General features: G+C 51.4%; 1 protein-coding gene across 1 annotated transcript in view; it reads right to left on the minus strand.

Moving 5' to 3' along the window:
• CCDC3 (coiled-coil domain containing 3) overlaps window positions 1-18429 on the minus strand; it is a 303242-nt gene extending 284813 nt beyond the window's left edge. The window contains exon 1 of the mRNA XM_078654891.1: window positions 17861-18429. Within this exon, the coding sequence (XP_078511017.1) occupies window positions 17861-18252 (392 nt within the window). The 5' untranslated portion in view covers window positions 18253-18429. The remainder of the gene's footprint in view (window positions 1-17860) is intronic.
• Window positions 18430-22038: the final 3609 nt, after the last annotated feature.

A 22038-nucleotide genomic window follows, 5' to 3' on the forward strand; every position in this document is an offset into this window, starting at 1 on the left:
ATCACCACATCCACCACCGCATCCACCACCACCACACCCACCACATCCACCACCACATCCACCACATCCACCACCACATCCACATCCACCACCACTTCCACCACCACATCCACCACCACCACATCCACCACATGCACCACCACTGCATCCACCACCACATCCACCACCACTTCCACCACCACATCCACCACCACCACATCCACTGCATCCACCTCCACCACCACATCCACCATCACCTCCACATCCACCACCACATCCACCACCACATCCACCATCACATCCACCATCACATCCACTGCCACATCCACCGCCACATTCATCGCCACATCCACCACCACATCCACCGCCACATCCACCACCACCACATCCACCACACCCACCACCACACCCACCACCACTACATCCACCACCCCATCCACCACCACCACCCCATCCACCACCACCACCCAATCCACCACCACCACCGCATCCACCACCACCACCGCATCCACCATCACCACATCCACCGCATCCACCACCACCACATCCACCGCATCCACCACCACATCCACCATCACCACCACATCCACCACCACATCCACCACCACATCCACCATCACCTCCACATCCACCATGACATCCACTGCCACATCCACCACCACATCCACCACCACCACATCCCCCACATGCACCACCACCGCATCCACCACCACATCCACCACCGCATCCACCACCGCATCCACCATCACATCCACCACCACATCCACCACCACATCCACCACCACATCCACCACATCCACCACCACCTTATCCACCACATGCACCACCACCGCATCCACCACCACATCAACCACACCCACCACCACCACATCCACCACCACATCCACCGCATCCACCACCACCACATCCACCACATCCACCACCACATCCACCACATCCACCACCACATCCACATCCACCACCACTTCCACCACCACATCCACCACCACCACATCCACCACATGTTATGTTATGTTATGTTATGTTATGCGTATTTATTAAGCGCACAGATGCTCCAGCGAAGGAGCGTCCCGGCGCCCGACAAGGTAGCAGCACAACACAACTAAACAACACAGAACGGAAGAGACAGAGTACTAAGGGAACAAGAAGGTTTTGACAGCTCGGCGAAAAGAAAACAGGTCCCTAAGGGCGCGAATCGCCGGGGGAAGGGCATTCCATAGCACTGCAGCGCGGACTTGAAAAGAGCGTCCACCCGCCCTGCTACGCTTAAAGCGGGGGACGACCGCAAGTTCTAGGTCTGAAGATCTTAAAGACCGTACCGGGACATATCGAAACAAGAGTTTGGAAAGGATTGTAGCCGAGGATCCCTTGAGGATCTTGTAGGCAACACAAAGGGCCTTAAACCGGATCCTTTGTGCAATCGGAAGCCAATGCAGCGAACGCAGGGTGTTAGTAGTGGAGCAAAATCTAGGTAATCCCACCACCGCTCTCGCTGCGGCATTCTGAATGCGCTGAAGACGGCTAATTTCCGCTTGATTCAGGCCCACAAAGAGGGAACTGGCGTAATCCAGCCTGGAGATCACTGTAGCTTGGATCACGAGTTGCCTAGTGGTGGCATCAAAGAACTTAAGCACGGGACGAAGTTCACGCAGGATGCCGAAACAACAGGCCGCCGTGCGTTTGGTATGACAGACGAAGGCGAGAGTTGGATCCAGCCAAACCCCTAGGTTTTTTAGCTCAGAGACCGGGGTTGGCGTGGGGCCCAGATCCGTTGGCCACCACCTGTCTCCCCAGAGTTCCGTTTGTTTGCCAAAGATCATAACCTCAGTCTTACTAGCGTTCAGCTGGAGACAGTTGGACGTCATCCAGCCGGCGACCGCCCGGAGTCCTTGTTGGAATCTGGGGGAATCCACGTCCGCGTCCCCGCTGATCGTGACCGCTAGCTGGGTGTCATCGGCGTATGACACCATGGTCATATCCCACTGCCTGACTACCTCAGCCAGCGGTCTCACGTATAGATTGAATAACGTGGGGCTCAGCGAGGAGCCCTGGGGAACCCCCAGATCCAAAGGATGGAATTTGGACTGGTATGGCGGGACGGCCACACTGAAGGAACGGTTGGCAAGGAAGGAACGGAACCACTGGAGAGCAAGGCCGGTAACGCCCGCTTCCTCCTGACGATGCAGAAGGATGGGGTGGGAAACGGTGTCAAAGGCGGCGCTCAGATCTAATAACACCAGCGCCGCCGTTTGACCCGCATCTAGCACGGAGCGTAAATGCTCCACCATACACAGTAGGGCAGTCTCCGTGCTATGCCCAGCACGAAATCCATTCTGCGTCATGTCTAGGATGCTGGCCTAACGTAGATGGTCCGAGAGGACAGAGTTGACATGTGCCTCAGCTACTTTAGCAGGCCACGGAAGGAGTGAAATTGGACGGTAATTCTCGGGCTTGCTGCCATCCAAAGATGGCTTCTTAAGAATAGGCATGACCACTGCCTGTTTCCACTTCAGTGGAACTACGCCAGATGTAAATGACGTGTTAATCAAAGAGCAGACCGGGGAAATACCGTGCGACGCTAGATCTTTAAACAAAGCCGGGCGTAACGGATCAGCCGGAGACCCTGACTTCACCTGTTGAGCCAATTTACTAAGGCTTTCTGATGTTAAGCTCGGGAAGGAATGTAACACATCCGATACCAAAGGCTTAGGAGGTCTGTCAGCGGAAGGTGCAGCCGAGGGAAAGGCTCTGTAGATGGCGTGGACCTTTTCCAAAAAAAAGTCCGCCAAGGTTTCACAATGTGCAGTCGAGCTCTGGTAGGTCGCAGTCACCTTTTTGGCGGTAAGATCTTTCAACACCTTAAAAATAGTTTTGGAGGGGTTCGTACTGCTACGAAATTGCAGGGCATAGAAGGCCGCGCGGGTTCTGCAAACTGCCCGATGATAAAGTTTCACAGTGGCCATATACAAAACGTTTTTTATCGCTGTTATAAGTTTTGCGCCATTCCCGTTCTGCGTGCCTACAGGTGCTTTTAAGTGCCCGCAGCGAGTCATCATACCACGGGCTAGGATCCCTTGCCCCGCATTTACACAAAACTATTGGAATAAGGGAATCAAGTGCCCTAGTGACCCACTCGCAGAAGCGATCATAGCCATGATCTGCCGACTCAATTAAACCTAGCGGGTCGGTAGACAAAAGATGGAAAAAATCGTCAAGTTTCAATTTATTCCAACGCCGTCTAGGAATAGAGCGCACCATTGGTTTGGGATGCGGCTCAGGCAAGGGGCACTGGATACGTAGCAAATAATGATCGGTCCAGGCCAGCGGTGTTGGAGTGGAAATACTAGCTTCCGCTATGTTGGTTAAAAAAGGATCTAGGGTGTGACCACCTACATGAGTAGACTGCGACACCAGCTGAACCAGCTGGAGAGCCTCAAGATCTGCAACAGAGCTGGACACGGCTGGACTAGACAAGTTATCATAGTGGAGGTTCAGGTCGCCAAGGATAGAGAAATTGGAGCAGCCTGCAGCCAACGTGCTAATGGCATCTGGGAGGGCCATCCTGAAGGCCACTTCACTCCCTGGAGGGCGGTAGATCAATAGGCCCAAGAAAGCAAAGTTAGGCGTAATGGCGATCTTAAACATAGCGCTTTCGCAGCCAGAGATATTTTGCCCTTGCCATACGCACGAATAGCAGGACTTAACCGCAAGCGCTATACCCCCACCTCTAGAGACTCGGTTGAGAGTGTACACTGAGTATTCAGGCGGGAAGGCCAGGTTCACAACGGCCGTATCGGCGTCTTGCAGCCAGGTCTCCGTCAGACAAAAAACGTCCGGCGACTCCTTACCTACAAGATCGAGGATATCTTGATGGTGTTTGACCATTGACCTAACGTTTAGGTTCCAGACACTGATAGATGGACTAGGGCTGACAGCCACAGCGGCAACCTCATTGCATCCCCTTATTAGGGGGGCGGCAAGTTTGCACATCCCGCAAATACATGAGAAAGGGCCGCATAGCAGACCGACCCGCGCTACCTCACAGGGCACTTGCAGCTTGCCGATGGCCAGCAGCCTGTCCCTAGTGTAACACAACATTGTTTACCTCGAATCGTCCAGCGGTCAAGGCCAGGGTCCAGCCACGTCCAGCGCGTCCTAGCGCGGACGGGCGCAGACGGGCAGGACTCTGGCACGACTCCGGCTACGCGAAGGCACGCCCGCTACGCGATCCCGCTACGCTAGGGGAGGAGCATTAAGTAGGCGTTCCCTCGCTGGCTCATGCGCACTGAAGCGCAGGCGGATAGTAGCGCCTCTAACTACACTCACCCCACTCAAAGATGGCGACCAAAGGCAACCCACCCCAGGCACCGGACCCGCCAAGCGGCGGTGTAATCAACAATTACAGTGCAGGTGAGGGGGAAGTAAAACCAGGGGGGACCAAACAAACAAACCTAAAAGCCAAAAGGAAAAAGGGTTTTAAAATGCAGTAATCAGCAAGCGCGCCAAGCGCTCCTAGCAGCAGTACGCTACCTTGTCAGGGCGAGGAAGGCAAGGGACTCGCCTTAAGTAGGCGTTCCCTCGCTGGCTCATGCGCACTGAAGCGCAGGCGGATAGTAGCGCCTCTAACTACATTCACCCCACTCAGAGATGGCGACCAAAGGCAACCCACCCCAGGCACCGGACCCACCAAGCGGCGGTGTAATCAACAATTACAGTGCAGGTGAGGGGGAAGTAAAACCAGGGGGGACCAAACAATCAAACCTAAAAGCCAAAAGGAAAAAGGGTTTTAAAATGCGGTAATCAGCAAGCGCGCCAAGCGCTCCTAGCAGCAGTACGCTACCTTGTCATGCACCACCACCGCATCCACCACCATATCCACCACCACATCCACCACCACTTCCACCACCACATCCACCGCATCCACATCCACCGCATCCACCACCACCACCACATCCACCATCACCTCCACATCCACCTCCACATCCACCACCACATCCACCACCACATCCACCACCACATCCACCACATCCACCACCACCACATCCACCACATGCAAAACCACTGCATCCACCACCACATCCACCACACCCACCACCACCACATCCACCACCACATCCACCGCATCCACCACCACCACATCCACCACATCCACCACATCCACCACCACATCCACCACATCCACCACCACATCCACATCCACCACCACTTCCACCACCACATCCACCACCACCACATCCTCCACATGCACCACCACCGCATCCACCACCACATCCACCACCACATCCACCACCACTTCCACCACCACATCCACCACCACCACATCCACTGCATCCACCACCGCCACCACATCCACCATCACCTCCACATCCACCTCCACATCCACCACCACATCCACCACCACATCCACCACCACATCCACCACCACATCCACCATCACATCCACCATCACATCCACCGCCACATCCACCGCCACATCCACCGCCACATCCACCGCCACATCCTCCACCACCACATCCACCACACCCACCACCACTACATCCACCACCCCATCCACCACCACCACCCCATCCACCACCACCACCGCATCCACCACCACCACCGCATCCACCATCACCACATCCACCGCATCCACCACCACCACATCCACCACATCCACCACCACATCCACCATCACCACCACATCCACCACCACATCCACCACCACATCCACCACCACATCCACCATCACCTCCACATCCACCATGACATCCACCGCCACATCCACCACCACATCCACCACCATCACATCCACCACATGCACCACCACCGCATCCACCACCACATCCACCACCGCATCCACCACCACACTCACCACCACATCCACCACCACATCCACCACCACATCCAACACATCCACCACCACTTCCACCACCACCGCATCCACCACCACCACCGCATCCACCACCACCACATCCACCGCATCCACCACCACCACATCCACTGCATCCACCACCACATCCACCACCACATCCACCATCACCTCCACATCCACCATGACATCCACCGCCACATCCACCACATCCACCGCATCCACCACCACCACATCCACCAAATGCACCACCACCGCATCCACCACCACATCCACCACCACATCCACCACACCCACCACCACCACATCCACCACCACATCCACCGCATCCACCACCACCACCACATCCACCACCACTTCTACCACCACATCCACCACCACCACATCCACCGCATCCACCACCACCACCACATCCACCACCTCCACCTCCACATCCACCACCACATCCACCACCACATCCACCACCACATCCACCACCACATCCACCGCCACATCCACCGCCACATCCACCGCCACATCCACCGCCACATCCACCACCACCACATCGACCACACCCACCACTACTACATCCACCACCGCATCCACCATCACCACATCCACCGCATCCACCATCACCACATCCACTACCACCACACCCACCACCACATCCACCACCACATCCACCACCACATCCACCATCACCTCCACATCCACCATGACATCCACTGCCACATCCACCACCACATCCACCACATGCACCACCACCGCATTCACCATCATATTATTTACAAAATTAAAAGCCATTGTTATTTGTAATATCAATACATCTAAGTCACGTAAATACACATTGCATTACAAATGCTATAGGTGTCACATTTGCGAAAGTTAAAAACTATTGACATTGTAACTGACAAAGCTATTAATTTTGCTATTTTCAAAACCAACACATAAATAAAAAAAGTGTCATTTACAATACCAATCGCTCAAACTTTCCTAATGCGAGACCTATTGCATTTCCAATCCTTGCTTAAAAAAGGCCACTTTGTCTCCCTGAACAGAATGCTTCCCACCATGTGAGTACTACATCGGAATTAGCACATTAAGGCCATGATCGTTGCTGATATCAGGTTCTCACATAAATGCCAATCTCTTTTCCACCTCTACAGACAAAGACTCGAGACACACTTCGAAGACTGCCACGTAAAGCATGAGTGTTGCCCCCTTGTCTGAGTCAAAGTTGAAGGTTGCACAGTAGGTTAAGATAGTAAGAATGCTCATTCTTTTGTCTTACAGATATATCTCCACGTGGTCCTGAGGATAATCCCCACATTTGAGTGGATTAGAAACGCGTCAACCTTTTTTCTGTTAGGCCAATCTAAATATATTTTGTATCACAAACCAACAGAAGCAGTTAGAAACTTTGCGATGGCCTATGTTTAGTCACTAAAAACATTCTTTTTAAAAAAAAGCTACGGCATAGTCTCCCCACCTGATTAAAGAAATAAATAAGTTGTAGGTGAGGGACACTCACACACTTCCACTTTTCTTTTCTCCCCTTCTCAATTTTTGAGTGGATGCTGTATGTAACAAACAAACCTAAAAGCCAAAAGGAAAAAGGGTTTTAAAATGCAGTAATCAGCAAGCGCGCCAAGCGCTCCTAGCAGCAGTACGCTACCTTGTCAGGGCGAGGAAGGCAAGGGACTCGCCTTAAGTAGGCGTTCCCTCGCTGGCTCATGCGCACTGAAGCGCAGGCGGATAGTAGCGCCTCTAACTACACTCACCCCACTCAGAGATGGCGACCAAAGGCAACCCACCCCAGGCACCGGACCCGCCAAGCGGCGGTGTAATCAACAATTACAGTGCAGGTGAGGGGGAAGTAAAACCAGGGGGGACCAAACAATCAAACCTAAAAGCCAAAAGGAAAAAGGGTTTTAAAATGCGGTAATCAGCAAGCGCGCCAAGCGCTCCTAGCAGCAGTACGCTACCTTGTCATGCACCACCACCGCATCCACCACCATATCCACCACCACATCCACCACCACTTCCACCACCACATCCACCGCATCCACATCCACCGCATCCACCACCACCACCACATCCACCATCACCTCCACATCCACCTCCACATCCACCACCACATCCACCACCACATCCACCACATCCACCACCACCACATCCACCACATGCAAAACCACTGCATCCACCACCACATCCACCACACCCACCACCACCACATCCACCACCACATCCACCGCATCCACCACCACCACATGCACCACATCCACCACATCCACCACCACATCCACCACATCCACCACATCCACCACCACATCCACATCCACCACCACTTCCACCACCACATCCACCACCACCACATCCTCCACATGCACCACCACCGCATCCACCACCACATCCACCACCACATCCACCACCACTTCCACCACCACATCCACCACCACCACATCCACCGCATCCACCACCGCCACCACATCCACCATCACCTCCACATCCACCTCCACATCCACCACCACATCCACCACCACATCCACCACCACATCCACCACCACATCCACCATCACATCCACCATCACATCCACCGCCACATCCACCGCCACATCCACCGCCACATCCACCGCCACATCCACCACCACATCCACCGCCACATCCACCACCACCACATCCACCACACCCACCACCACTACATCCACCACCCCATCCACCACCACCACCCCATCCACCACCACCACCGCATCCACCACCACCACCGCATCCACCATCACCACATCCACCGCATCCACCACCACCACATCCACCGCATCCACCACCACATCCACCATCACCACCACATCCACCACCACATCCACCACCACATCCACCACCACATCCACCATCACCTCCACATCCACCATGACATCCACCGCCACATCCACCACCACATCCACCACCATCACATCCACCACATGCACCACCACCGCATCCACCACCACACTCACCACCACATCCACCACCACATCCACCACCACATCCAACACATCCACCACCACTTCCACCACCACCGCATCCACCACCACCACCGCATCCACCACCACCACATCCACCGCATCCACCACCACATCCACCACCACATCCACCATCACCTCCACATCCACCATGACATCCACCGCCACATCCACCACATCCACCGCATCCACCACCACCACAGCCACCAAATGCACCACCACCGCATCCACCACCACATCCACCACCACATCCACCACACCCACCACCACCACATCCACCACCACATCCACCGCATCCACCACCACCACATCCACCACATCCACCACCACATCCACCACCACTTCTACCACCACATCCACCACCACCACATCCACCGCATCCACCACCACCACCACCACATCCACCACCTCCACCTCCACATCCACCACCACATCCACCACCACATCCACCACCACATCCACCACCACATCCACCACCACATCCACCACCACATCCACCGCCACATCCACCGCCACATCCACCACCACATCCACCACCACCACATCGACCACACCCACCACTACTACATCCACCACCGCATCCACCATCACCACATCCACCGCATCCACCATCACCACATCCACTACCACCACACCCACCACCACATCCACCACCACATCCACCACCACATCCACCATCACCTCCACATCCACCATGACATCCACCGCCACATCCACCACCACATCCACCACATGCACCACCACCGCATTCACCATCATATTATTTACAAAATTAAAAGCCATTGTTATTTGTAATATCAATACATCTAAGTCACGTAAATACAACACACATTGCATTACAAATGCTATAGGTGTCACATTTGCGAAAGTTAAAACTATTGACATTGTAACTGACAAAGCTATTAATTTTGCTATTTTCAAAACCAACACATAAATAAAAAAAGTGTCATTTACAATACCAATCGCTCAAACTTTCCTAATGCGAGACCTATTGCATTTCCAATCCTTGCTTAAAAAAGGCCACTTTGTCTCCCTGAACAGAATGCTTCCCACCATGTGAGTACTACATCGGAATTAGCACATTAAGGCCATGATCGTTGCTGATATCAGGTTCTCACATAAATGCCAATCTCTTTTCCACCTCTACAGACAAAGACTCGAGACACACTTCGAAGACTGCCACGTAAAGCATGAGTGTTGCCCCCTTGTCTGAGTCAAAGTTGAAGGTTGCACAGTAGGTTAAGATAGTAAGAATGCTCATTCTTTTGTCTTACAGATATATCTCCACGTGGTCCTGAGGATAATCCCCACATTTGAGTGGATTAGAAACGCGTCAACCTTTTTTCTGTTAGGCCAATCTAAATATATTTTGTATCACAAACCAACAGAAGCAGTTAGATACTTTGCGATGGCCTATGTTTAGTCACTAAAAACATTCTTTTAAAAAAAAAGCTACGGCATAGTCTCCCCACCTGATTAAAGAAATAAATAAGTTGTAGGTGAGGGACACTCACACACTTCCACTTTTCTTTTCTCCCCTTCTCAATTTTTGAGTGGATGCTGTATGTTCTGAGTATGAATGCGATACTGAATGTTAGTAGTCACAATCTTTGTTGAATGAATGAATTCGTCTTGCAAAAATGTTCACTTTATTTCATATATTCTCTGTATATATTCACATTTAGTATAAATAGATAAGGGCTCCCTTTGTACATAAGATGTTTTAATTGTCACATTGTAAAAAATAATCTCGAAAAATAGGATGTTTTGATAAAATTGACAACAAAAAATAAAACAATTTTTGAAGATTAATTCAGGACTGAAAGAGAGGTCTTTGCATTATAATTGTTTTTTCATTATTTAGCCAATCAAGAGAAAGTATTGAGCAGTATTGGCACTTTGTTTTGTTGATCATTATAGTGGCGTCGCCTTACTGCGCTGAAGCCAAACCCTAGTTGTTTAACGGTCGTTTTACCTTCAGCAGGGATGCTCACTTCCTCCTTGCATTTGTGTGGGTCAGCATCACACTCGTTTTTTTCCAGATTTATATAGCGCAAACTCGCCCAAAGGTATTGGTGCGCTCTACATGGGCACCAGTTACGTTACACAAGTGGACAATCATTTTTTGGTAGGCGCTGGGAGATTAAGAGGCATATGTATCAAAGGATACATTTGCGATTCTCAAATAGCGTTTTTTTAGAGCAGCGTGTCTGCCATCGAGGGGACCCAGCCGGATCCTCCAGTCGCCTGGGCGAAGCAGTGCTCGCCTATACACAAGCATGAGCCACCATGACACGCCCTCCTATCCACACAGCTCAATTCTTTCACTGCTAGGTTTGCACTACATAAATCCCAACACATACATACTATGACCTCTGACCTGGTGCCCTCCTTTCCTTAGCCAAACAACCTCCTTTTGGTCTATTGTGCCCCATGTGCATTTTCTCATTCCTACGCTTTCAACCTCGCTGCAGGTAGAGCGAAATAAGCAGTGCCCTTCTTTGCACAGTGCCACACTCTGATAGTTAGCCACACCCAATCCCTCCTGCCCTCCCCCACCCGCCCCATGCTTAGGGCCTCTCTCTGCAAGTTTGGCAGCCCCCGGCACCCACGAGGCAACTCTATCTGCAAGGAAAACTGCAGCCTACAAGAAATGACAGGCTCACTCAGAACCAAAACATTCCTGCAAGGCAGCTGCCTGGGGCTGTTCACTGCTGTCTGAGAGGGCAGGGTGGCAAATTTAATCAGCAGCAGAGTGGAACCAGAGTGCCTTGGAGACTGGTGTGTGGACCAACACATCCGATCCAATGATCTCTGTAACCCAGGCGCCAACCTCAGATCACCAAGGGACCACATCAGCCACACTATCTCTACATTAGAGTTGGCAGATACTCTGCTTACTTTCAACCCAGCATTAGTCCTGGGCATGAAATTCCGCTCTGCTCGCAGAGTTGGCAGAGTTTTTCCGGTGAACACCCTAAATATCGATTCCAAAATATAGACAGCCCAAAATATCGAATTACTAAAATATAGACAGCACAGATTATCGAATTTAGGGTATGAAATATCGAATTCCATAATATCTAATTTAAAATATCGATTTCCATAATATTTAATTTTTTTTAGTGTTATGTATGGTAGTATATGTATTAAAATTATGTATTAATTTTGCAATGTATGTTTCATTTTTTTAAAGTAATGAATGTTATATAATTTAATGTTTGCGTAATTTAATTCCATAGTGGGTTGTGGGTTTACAGGGGAATAGGGTGGGAAGTTATTTACTTATAGTAAATTAAATATAAATTTTAATTTATATGTCTTGATAGTTAATAGATTGATAATTAATTTTTAATTGGTAATTAATTGTTATTAATGGGTAATTAATTGTTATTAATTGGTACATTATTTTTAATAATTGATAATTATGTTAATTGTATTTATTTGGAGGGGGTTGTGGGTTTATAGGGGAATAGCGTGGGAAGTGATTTAATTGTAATAAAGTAAAAAATTATTTTTATTTATATGTATTGATAATTAATAGATAATTATTAATTGGTAATTAATTTTTATTTATTAGTAATTCATTTTTATTAATTAGTAATTACTTTTTTTAATTGGTAATTAATGTTTTTAATTGGTAATTCATTTGTATTAATTGGTAATTATTTTTAATTAATTTTTAATTGGTATTGATCATTAATTTAATTTAATTTTAATATTAAATCATTACTTACCCTACTGTTGCACTCTATGGAGTTGGAATAGTAATTTTTACCCCTACGCTATCCTACGCTTTCCCTACTGTTGCACTCACTGGAGTGAGAATAGTCATTTTTACCCCTAAGCTATCCAACACTTTCCCTACTGTTGCACACACTGGAGTGGGAATAGTAATTTTTACCTTCCCACTATCCAACGCTTTCCCTACTGTTGCACTCTCTGGAGTGGGAATAGTAATTTTTACCCTCCCGCTATCCAACGCTTTCCCTACCGTTGCATTCTCTGGAGTGGGAATAGTAATTTTTACCCCCAAACCCACCTGCTATACTAAACTTTCCCTACTGTTGCAGTCTTTGGAGTGGGAATAGTCATTTTTACCCCTCCGCTATCCAACGTTTTCCCTACTGTTGCACTCACTGGAGTGGGTATAGTAATTTTTACCCCTACGCTATCCAATGCTTTCCCTACTGTTGCACTCTCTAGAGTGAGAATAGTAATTTTTACCCCTCCGCTATCTAACGCTTTCCCTACTGTTGCACTCACTGGAGTGGGAATAGTCATTTTTACCCCTACGCTATCCAACACTTTCCCTGCTGTTGCACTCACTGGAGTGGGAATAGTAATTTTTACCCTTCCGCTATCCAACGCTTTCCCTACTGTTTCACTCACTGGAGTGGGAATAGTAATTTTTACCCCTACGCTATCCAACGCTTTCCCTACTGTTGCACTCTTTGGAGTAGGAATAGTAATTTTTACCCTCCCGCTATCCAACGCTTTCCCTACTGTTGCACTCTCTGAAGTGGGAATAGTAATTTTTACCCCCCGCTATCCAACGCTTTCCCTACTGTTGCAGTCTTTGGAGTGGGAATAGTAATTTTTACCCCTCCGCTATCCAACGTTTTCCCTACTGTTGCACTCACTGGAGTGGGTATAGTAATTTTTACCCCTACGCTATCCAACGCTTTCCCTACTGTTGCACTCACTGGAGTGGGAATAGTAATTTTTACCCCTCCGCTATCCAACGCTTTCCCTACTGTTGCACTCTTTGGAGTGGGAATAGTAATTTTTACCCCTACGCTATCCAACGTTTTCCCTACTGTTGCACTCACTGGAGTGGGTATAGTAATTTTTACCCTCTCGTTATCCAACAAATTCTCTACTTTTTTTTACATTACATTTATTATTTTTATATTTTAAGATTTTTTACATTATTTTAAGTATGTTTTATTTAATTGTTTTTAATATTTAATTAATTTTATATTATTTTTAATATATTTAAAAAATTCGATATTTTAGTTAACTATATTTTTAACTATCTATATTTTGGATTCGATATGTTAGTACTTACCTGTTTGTAGATAGGGATTCTATATTTTGTCCTTCGATATTTTGGAGTCGATATTTTGGTCATTCTATATTATGTCCCTCGATATTAAGTCACTGAACCATTTACCAGTGCTAAAAATCAGCGCTATCGCATGACCTAACGCATTCCTCTGCTTGCAGAACTCCGCATAGCGCTACAGAGTTTTTTTGGTCACTTTGTGGGGTTTCGCTACTCTACCCAGGCCTACCCAACATGCAATACTGAGGTGTATGAAGAGACAAATTAGGTAAACATCTGCGACGTCAATGTAGAAAGGCAGTAACCATGAAATGCTTCTGCGTAGCACAGGTAACAATTATGCAACATGTCGCTGGATACTGCCTGTGTGTAGTTGTTCGCAACAAGTGGCGCCAATCACGGGACGGAGATGCTACTTTGGTGGGCGGCCCTGCACACTACGTGCCCCACATCTAGGGCCAAAACGATGCTAACGTCTGTCTCTGCGTTCGAGCAATTAACTACGGGACATTTGTTTCACAATTGACCGGACAGGCGGCCACCTCTGACGACCTTTGAGAGGGTAAAACACAGGAAAGTCCAACATTTATACCCACAGTGTTTGCCCACAAGTCTGAGTCTTATGTGCGTTCGTCTGTGTGTTTTCACTCAGAGTGCGATTGTGTTTCTTAAAAAGTGGAAAACTGTTATAATCATCGTGCACGAACGACCCAACACTTGGCATAGACAGACGTAGGAGGGCGCCTCGCTTTCCTCAATCCCTCGTGAGTCTGCATGATGGATGCAGGGTGGCTATCTGCGCGGACGCACGTTTTACAATGGGTCACTCCTACCTCATGACAGCCCTGTACCCCCACCCCGGAAGTGCATCTCTCTCTTAATCACCTCCATTCTTCACAGAAGTCGCTTTTCTTCACAAGAGAACTCCTGCTATTGGGATCTCTTGGCTCTACTTTGGGCACTTCCCCCCTCAAAGCATTAGTAACGAAGCACACACAGTGCCACGCCCTGCCGGCTCTTGTGTCCCCTGCCACAGTGCCACTCTGCATAAGCAGCTTTCTGCACACACCGTTAGCTATGAAGTCCTCTGCACGTGTACACCATGCCACCTTTGCAGTGCCCTGCCTTGCTCAAAAACAGTGCCATACTCCCCCTTCCCCGCAAACACAGTGGCGCACTCTGCACGGTCCGCAGTCCGTCTCACAGAGGTGCCACCCTCTGCAAGGTAAGCAGTCCCCTGCACGCACAGCGTGACACTCTAAAATGTAAGGAGTACTCTTCACGCACAGTGCCACACTCTGTAAGATAAGCAGTCCTCTGCACACACAGTGCCACACTCTGTAAGGTAAGCAGTCGTCTGCACGCACAGTGCCACACTGTGCAAGGTAAGCAGTCCTCTGCGCGCAGAGTGCCACACTGTCCAAGGTAAGTAGTCCTCTCCATGCACAGTGCCACACTCTGTAAGGTAAGCAGTCCTCTGCACGCACAGTGCCACAGTGTCCAAGGTAAGCAGTCCTCTGCATGCACAGTGCCACACTGTGCAAGGTAAGCAGTCCTCTGCACGCACAGTGCCACACTGTGCAAGGTAAGCAGTCCTCTGCATGCACAGTGCCACACTCTGTAAGGTAAGCAGTCCCCTGCCTGCACAGTGCCAGACTGTGCAAGGTAAGCAGTCCTCTGCACCAGGGGCGCAACTAGACCCAAACTGCGAGAGGGAGGGGGCAGTGGGGGCGGGGGGATGCTAACACTCCCAGCCAGGGCTAGCCCTAGCACTGGTCGCACACAGTGCAACAATCTTTTTTGGCGCCCCTCCCCCATTTCCTCCTTCTTCGTGAATTCCCTCACTACCACTCACCAACAACGCACCTCATCTCGCTATAGCACATTTCTGACAAACATTTCATTTTTTTACAATGCTACCCATAGTTTGCTCTAACTCAGTTCTGTGATCTGCATGGTACACGTTCTTTGTAGCAGGCGCATTAAACTTCTGCACTGTGTGGGTGGCAGGAGTGCCCATGTGAGTGCACAGTGACAGTGTGAGAGTAGAGTAAGATGAGGGACTGCAGGGTGAGTGAGGTGACCATCTGAATTTGAGTGCGGATGTAAGCACAGAGTGGGACGAATAAATGCAGCATGGTTAGTGAAGGGCTTGTTTGAGTGAGATTGCAGATTGAGCAGTGAGAGGACAGGTGAGTGAAGTGTCACATGTGCAGGGTGAGTAGTGTGTTTGTGTGACTCCAGGGTGAGGTACAGGGTGAAGAGCACAATTGCACTGTGAGTGCAGAGTTGAGAGGAATCAAAGTGCATAGTGAGTGGGTGAATGGGGTGAGTGCATGGTGATCAGTGTGAGTGTATGGTGATCACTGTGAGTGCATGGTGATCACTGTGAGTGCAGGATGAGGTTGAAAATGAAGGGCAAGAATAAGGAGTGAGTTGTCTGAATGCAGGGTGCATTCCCAGACACGTGAAGTAACTCTGCATCGAGGGTGGAGGAAATAAATAATGTGCTGATACTGCAACAAACTTTGTCTTATGACTAGGGTTGCCACTTCATTCTTTTGATGTCCTAGAGGGGGGGGCGGGTTGGGGTGCTGAAGCCCTTTTAGCCCTAGTGACACGCCATGCAAGGTAGGAATGCCTCTGCAGGTGCAGCGGCACACTCTGTAAGGTAAGTAGTCCCCTTCCCGCACAGTGCTACAGTGTGCAAGGTAGGCAGGCCTCTGCACGTGCAGTGCCACACATTGTAAGGTAAACAGTCGCCTGCACGTGCAGTGCCCCACCAGGGCCGGCTCTAGGCTCACGGAGGCCCTGAGCAGGGAGTGTAGTTAGGGGGCCCGAGGCCGCCAAATCCCTGCCAGGGGCCGCCAAGCAAATATGTATCTAAGGATATACATTTGGCGTGGCGGCCCCTGGGGTTTGGCGGCCCTGTGCAGGTGCACAGCTTGCACATGCCTTAGGCCGGCCCGTAAGGTAAGTAGTCCCCTTCCCGCACAGTGCTACTGAACTGGGGTGGCAGAGTGGGCTAAAGAACGGTGATGGATCAAACCCAGATCTTTTGACTGGGTGTGAGTGTTTGATTGGTTCAGATGCTCCGTCCATCACCACCCCCTTTTGTAACACTGTGCAAGGTAAGCAGGCCTCTGCACGTGCAGTGCCACACACTGCAAGGTACAGAGTAACTGAGTAACTGGGTGAGCAATTCCATACAGGCACAGCGGTACACTGTGGAAGGTAAACAGTCCTCTGCTCGCACTTTGACACGCCGTGCAAGGTAAGCAGGCTCCTGCACGCACACTGCCATACGTTGCAAGGTAAGCACTCATCTGCAAGCACAGTGCCACACTGTGCAAGGTAATCAGTCATCTGTACGTGCAGTGCCACACTCTGTAAAGTAAGCAGTCACCTGCACGTGCAGTGCCACACTCTCTATGGTACCACACCACACTCACACGGTGCCACACTGTGCAGAGTAACTGGGTAAGCAATCTCCTGCACGCACAGCGCTACACTGTGGAAGGTAAGCAGTCCTCTGCCCGCACAGTGACACGCCCCACAAGGTAAGCAGTCCTCTGCGCGCACGTTGCGATAAGTTGCAAGGTAAGCAATCCTCTGCACGCACGTTGCGATACGTTGCAAGGGAAGCAGTCCTCTGCACGCACAGAGACACGCCGTGCAAGGTAAGCAGTCTTTTGCACGCACAGTGACACGCCGTGCACGGTAAGCAGTCATCTGCACGCACACCTCCATACTTGCAAGGTAAGCAGTCCTCGGCACGCACAGTGCCACACTGTACAAGGTAAGCAGTCCTCTGCACGCACAGTGCCACCCTGTGCAAGGTAAGCAGTCATCTGCACGCACACTGCCATACGTGGCAAGGTAAGCTGCTCTCAGCACGTGCAGCGCCATCTATACTCGTTGTACAGCCCCCTGTGCTCTGCACACAGAAGCCCACACTCCTGTGTCGGACTGACGCGCCTGGCTCACCTGAGGAAGAAGAAGTAGGCGTCGTCCTGCAGCACGGTGTGCGAGTGGCACGAGAAGTAGCCGAGGCCGGTGAGGTTGAGCCGGGAGCCGGCGGGCACCTCCAACATGCTGCCCCAGGCCTGGTCGCACAGTAACTCCACCTCGGCGGAGTAGAGCAGCCCCCCGCGGGAGGGCGGCAGCTGCCAGGGCAGCTGGTTGTGGGCGCTGTACTGCTCGGGGTGCAGCGCCAGCACCCGCGCGTACACGATGATCTCGGCCAGCTCCGCCCTGCAGCCCTCGCTCAGGGGTCGCCAGTCCGAGGGCAGCTGGCACCCGCGGCCGGAGGGCACGCCGAAGAGCAGCAGCAGCAACGCCGGGAACATGGCTGAGCTGGGAATGGTGCAGGACACCATGAGCGTGGGCAGGCGGCGGGATCACGGGCCAGGGAGCGCGCCCTCCACTGAGAGCCGCCTCAGCATCGCCCCCTGTGCGCTGCCTCCGACCGTCCTGATGCTGCTAGAAAGCCATGCCGGCCCCTCTGCTGCAGGGCGCCCTGCTCCCCGGCACCGCTCTGTACTCTGCGCTACACCCCAGCGCCCCCCGCCCCTCCGCGGGGTACACTCTCCGCCTCCCTGCCTGACATCACCGCATGGGGGCGCCGGGGGAGGGTCCGACTGACCCTCACTAGCTGAGGACGGGCAGGGGCGTGCGCTCCCGCCCTCCGGTGTCTACTGTCTGCCCGGCGGGGTGAAGGATGGTGGGGGCAACTCTCAGCGTGAAAACACAACTAGCACCAACTTTCACCCAAAACTTCAGCAAACAGTGATGAAACTAGCACACCCCGTGTACCGGGCACAGCGGGGTTCACCTATCCTCAGAAAGGAGTTGGCATTCACAGAGCCAGAGCCCCGCCACCGCCTCTACAGGAGACACGCTGCTTACGCGCTTCGACGCCTCGTCAGGGGCAGTGAGCGCTATATCAATACAATTACAATTTAGAATTACACGGTACTGTCCTGCTGTTTGTCATCCGCACCAGGGCTCGGCTCGCATGTCCTGTAGCAACCGTTCACACGGTCCTTGTTGCTCATCGTACGCAGTGATAATGGTCACACAAACTACGTACACTTGCTGTCAGCACCCCATGGTAGTCCAGGTCCTATAATGCTTCATTCAGATTCATGTCAGATTTCGTCCCCCAACACTTATCTTTCCACACAATTGTTATACACTTGGACCCAATTGAAGTGTCATGGCCAATTCTAGTGTTGGCGTAGGAGCCAGGTTCATCAAGGTATTGGTGGGGCCAGGTCATATAAGCAGTTCCATGGGGAGGTGAGAAGTCATGTGTATTTGCAAAGCCTACGATCCTGGCACTTTGCAGGTGTGTGTGCCTAGCACCGCATATAGTCGATTAGTTAATGAAAAGAGAGGTCTTCAGCTTCTCGCAGAATTCAAGAAGAGAAGAGGGGGCTCTGGTGTGGAGTGTGAGGTCGTTCCATGCTTTAAGAGTGATGTAAGAGAATGCTCTTCCTCCTGATCTGGTTGTGTGTATGCGTGGGATGTGTGCGAGTAAGAGTCCTGCAGAATGGAGGTGTCTGGATGGTTGGTGGAAGAAGATGAGACTCTTCATGTTAGGTGGGGCTGAGTTGTGAAGTGCCTTGAATGTGTGTGTAAGGAATTTGAATTGTACACGTTTGTGTATCGGGAGCCAGTGTAGTTTCCTGTGGTATGGTGTGGAGGGATGTGAGTTCTGTGTGGGAGGTTGAGGATCAGTCTGGCTGCAGAGTTCTGGATGGTTTGTAGTCTTCTAGTGTGTTGCTTGCTGATCCCGGCATAGAGGGTGTTTCCACAGTCCTACTTGCTAGTGACTTGGGCATGGGTGACAGATTTTTAGGTCTCGCTGAGCGAACGCGCAGGCGTTTTCAGCGAGACTTAAGTAAGGGCTCTCAAAAATGCACCCATAGGCGGATTGTCTACAGTGCATGTGTGCGGGTGCGTGTACATCGCACACCATTTGCCTCTTTCCTCAATCATGCAGGTTTGCTTGCAGCTGGCATCAGAGTTCAAAGGAATCCGCTCCCCGCCCCCGCCGTTTCTGGCTTTGCTCGCTGAAGGCTGTCATGCCCAAGATCACATCCGATTAAACAGCCGAGGTAATACGGCCATAAATTATATTGTTGCTTCCTGCTACTTTGGTGTCACCTCCGCTTTCATCATTGGATCCCAGTCTTTTGCTATCTAGATGTTGTAAAATAGACATGAAAGGTTTATTATGTCCTGATTAGGGTCACTTTCGGAAAGTCTTACAGAAACTACACTGTACGCATTCCTACCCGTTCTGGTCTCGTTTCTTAGAGGTTTACGGTGCTGTTCATTCACACTTGCCAGAGATGCAGAAAGAGCTCTTTTGAGCTTCTTATTTAATTATGTGCTAAGAAATGTTTTATTGTGTACTATACCGTGATGCCAAATTCTGTGTGAAGTCTGTGCATTGCAACAAACGCATAGAGGCGCTGCTGAATTTTGCACAGCCTGCTGGCAGACTCCTGCAGGTTTACCAACACACCCATCTCCATCACCACCACGTCCACCACCCACCACCACCACCACCATGTCCACCATCACCACATCCACCACCACCACATCCACCACCATCACGTCCACAATCACCACCTCCACAACCACCTCCACCACCACCAAATCCACCACATCCACCACCACTACATCCACCACCACTACGTCCACCACCACCACATCCACCACCACCACACCCACCTCCACCACCACCACCACATCCACCACCACCTCCACCACCACCATGTCCACCACCACTACCTCCACCACCACATCCACGACCACGTCCACCACCACCACGTCCACAATCACCACCTCCACCACCACCATGTCCACCACCACCACATCCACCACCGCGTCCACTACCACCACGTCCTCAATCACCACCTCCACCACCACCACATCCACCACCACTACATCCACCACCACTAGATCCACCACCACCACATCCACCACCACCATGTCCACCACCACCATGTCCACCACCACCACGTCCATCACCACCATGTCCATCACCATCATGTCCACAACCACCACGTCCACTACATCCACCACCACCACATCCATCACCACCACGTCCACCACCACCAAACCCTCCACCACCACATCCACCACCACATCCACCACCACCACGTCCACCACCACTATGTCCACTACCACCATGTCCACCACCACCACGTCCACCACCACCACGTCCACCACAACATCCACCACCACCACATCCACCACCACCACGTCCACCACCACCATGTCCACCACCACCACATCCATCACCACCACATCCACCACCACCACAACTACATCCACCACCACTACATCCACCACCACTATGTCCACCACCACTATGTTCACCACCACAATGTCCACCACCACCACGTCCACCACCATCATGTCCACCACCACCACACCCACCTCCACCACCACCACGTCCACCACCATCACACCCAGCACCACCACCACCACGTCCACCACCACCACCACATCCACCACCACCACATCCAGCACCACCATGTCCACCACCACCATATCCACCACATCCACCACCATGTCCACCACCACATCCACCACCACGTCCATCACCACCACGTCCACAACCACCACGTCCACACGTCCACCACCACCACACCCCCACCACCAAATCCACCACCACATCCACCACCACCACATCCACCACCACATCCACCACCACCACATCCACCACCACCACACTCACCACCACCACCACAACATCCACCACTATCACATCCACCACCACCACGTCCACCACCAGCACATCCACCACCATCACGTCCACCACATCCACCACCACCACGTCCAACACCACCACGTCCACCACCTCCACATCCACCACCCCCATGTCCACAATGGCCACCTTCACCACGTCCACCACCACCACCGCACCCACCTCCACCACCAACACATCCACCAACCACCACCACCACCACATCCACCACCACCACATCCACCACCACCACGTCCACCACCTTCACCACCACATCCACCACCACTACGTCCACCACCACCATGTCCACCACCACTACGTCCACTACCACGATATCCAGCACCATCACGTCCACCACCACCACACCCACCTCCACCACCACCACTTCCATCACCACCAC

The sequence above is a fragment of the Lissotriton helveticus genome, chromosome 1_1, assembly GCF_964261635.1.
Source record: "Lissotriton helveticus chromosome 1_1, aLisHel1.1, whole genome shotgun sequence".
NCBI classification, from domain to species: Eukaryota; Metazoa; Chordata; class Amphibia; order Caudata; family Salamandridae; genus Lissotriton; species Lissotriton helveticus.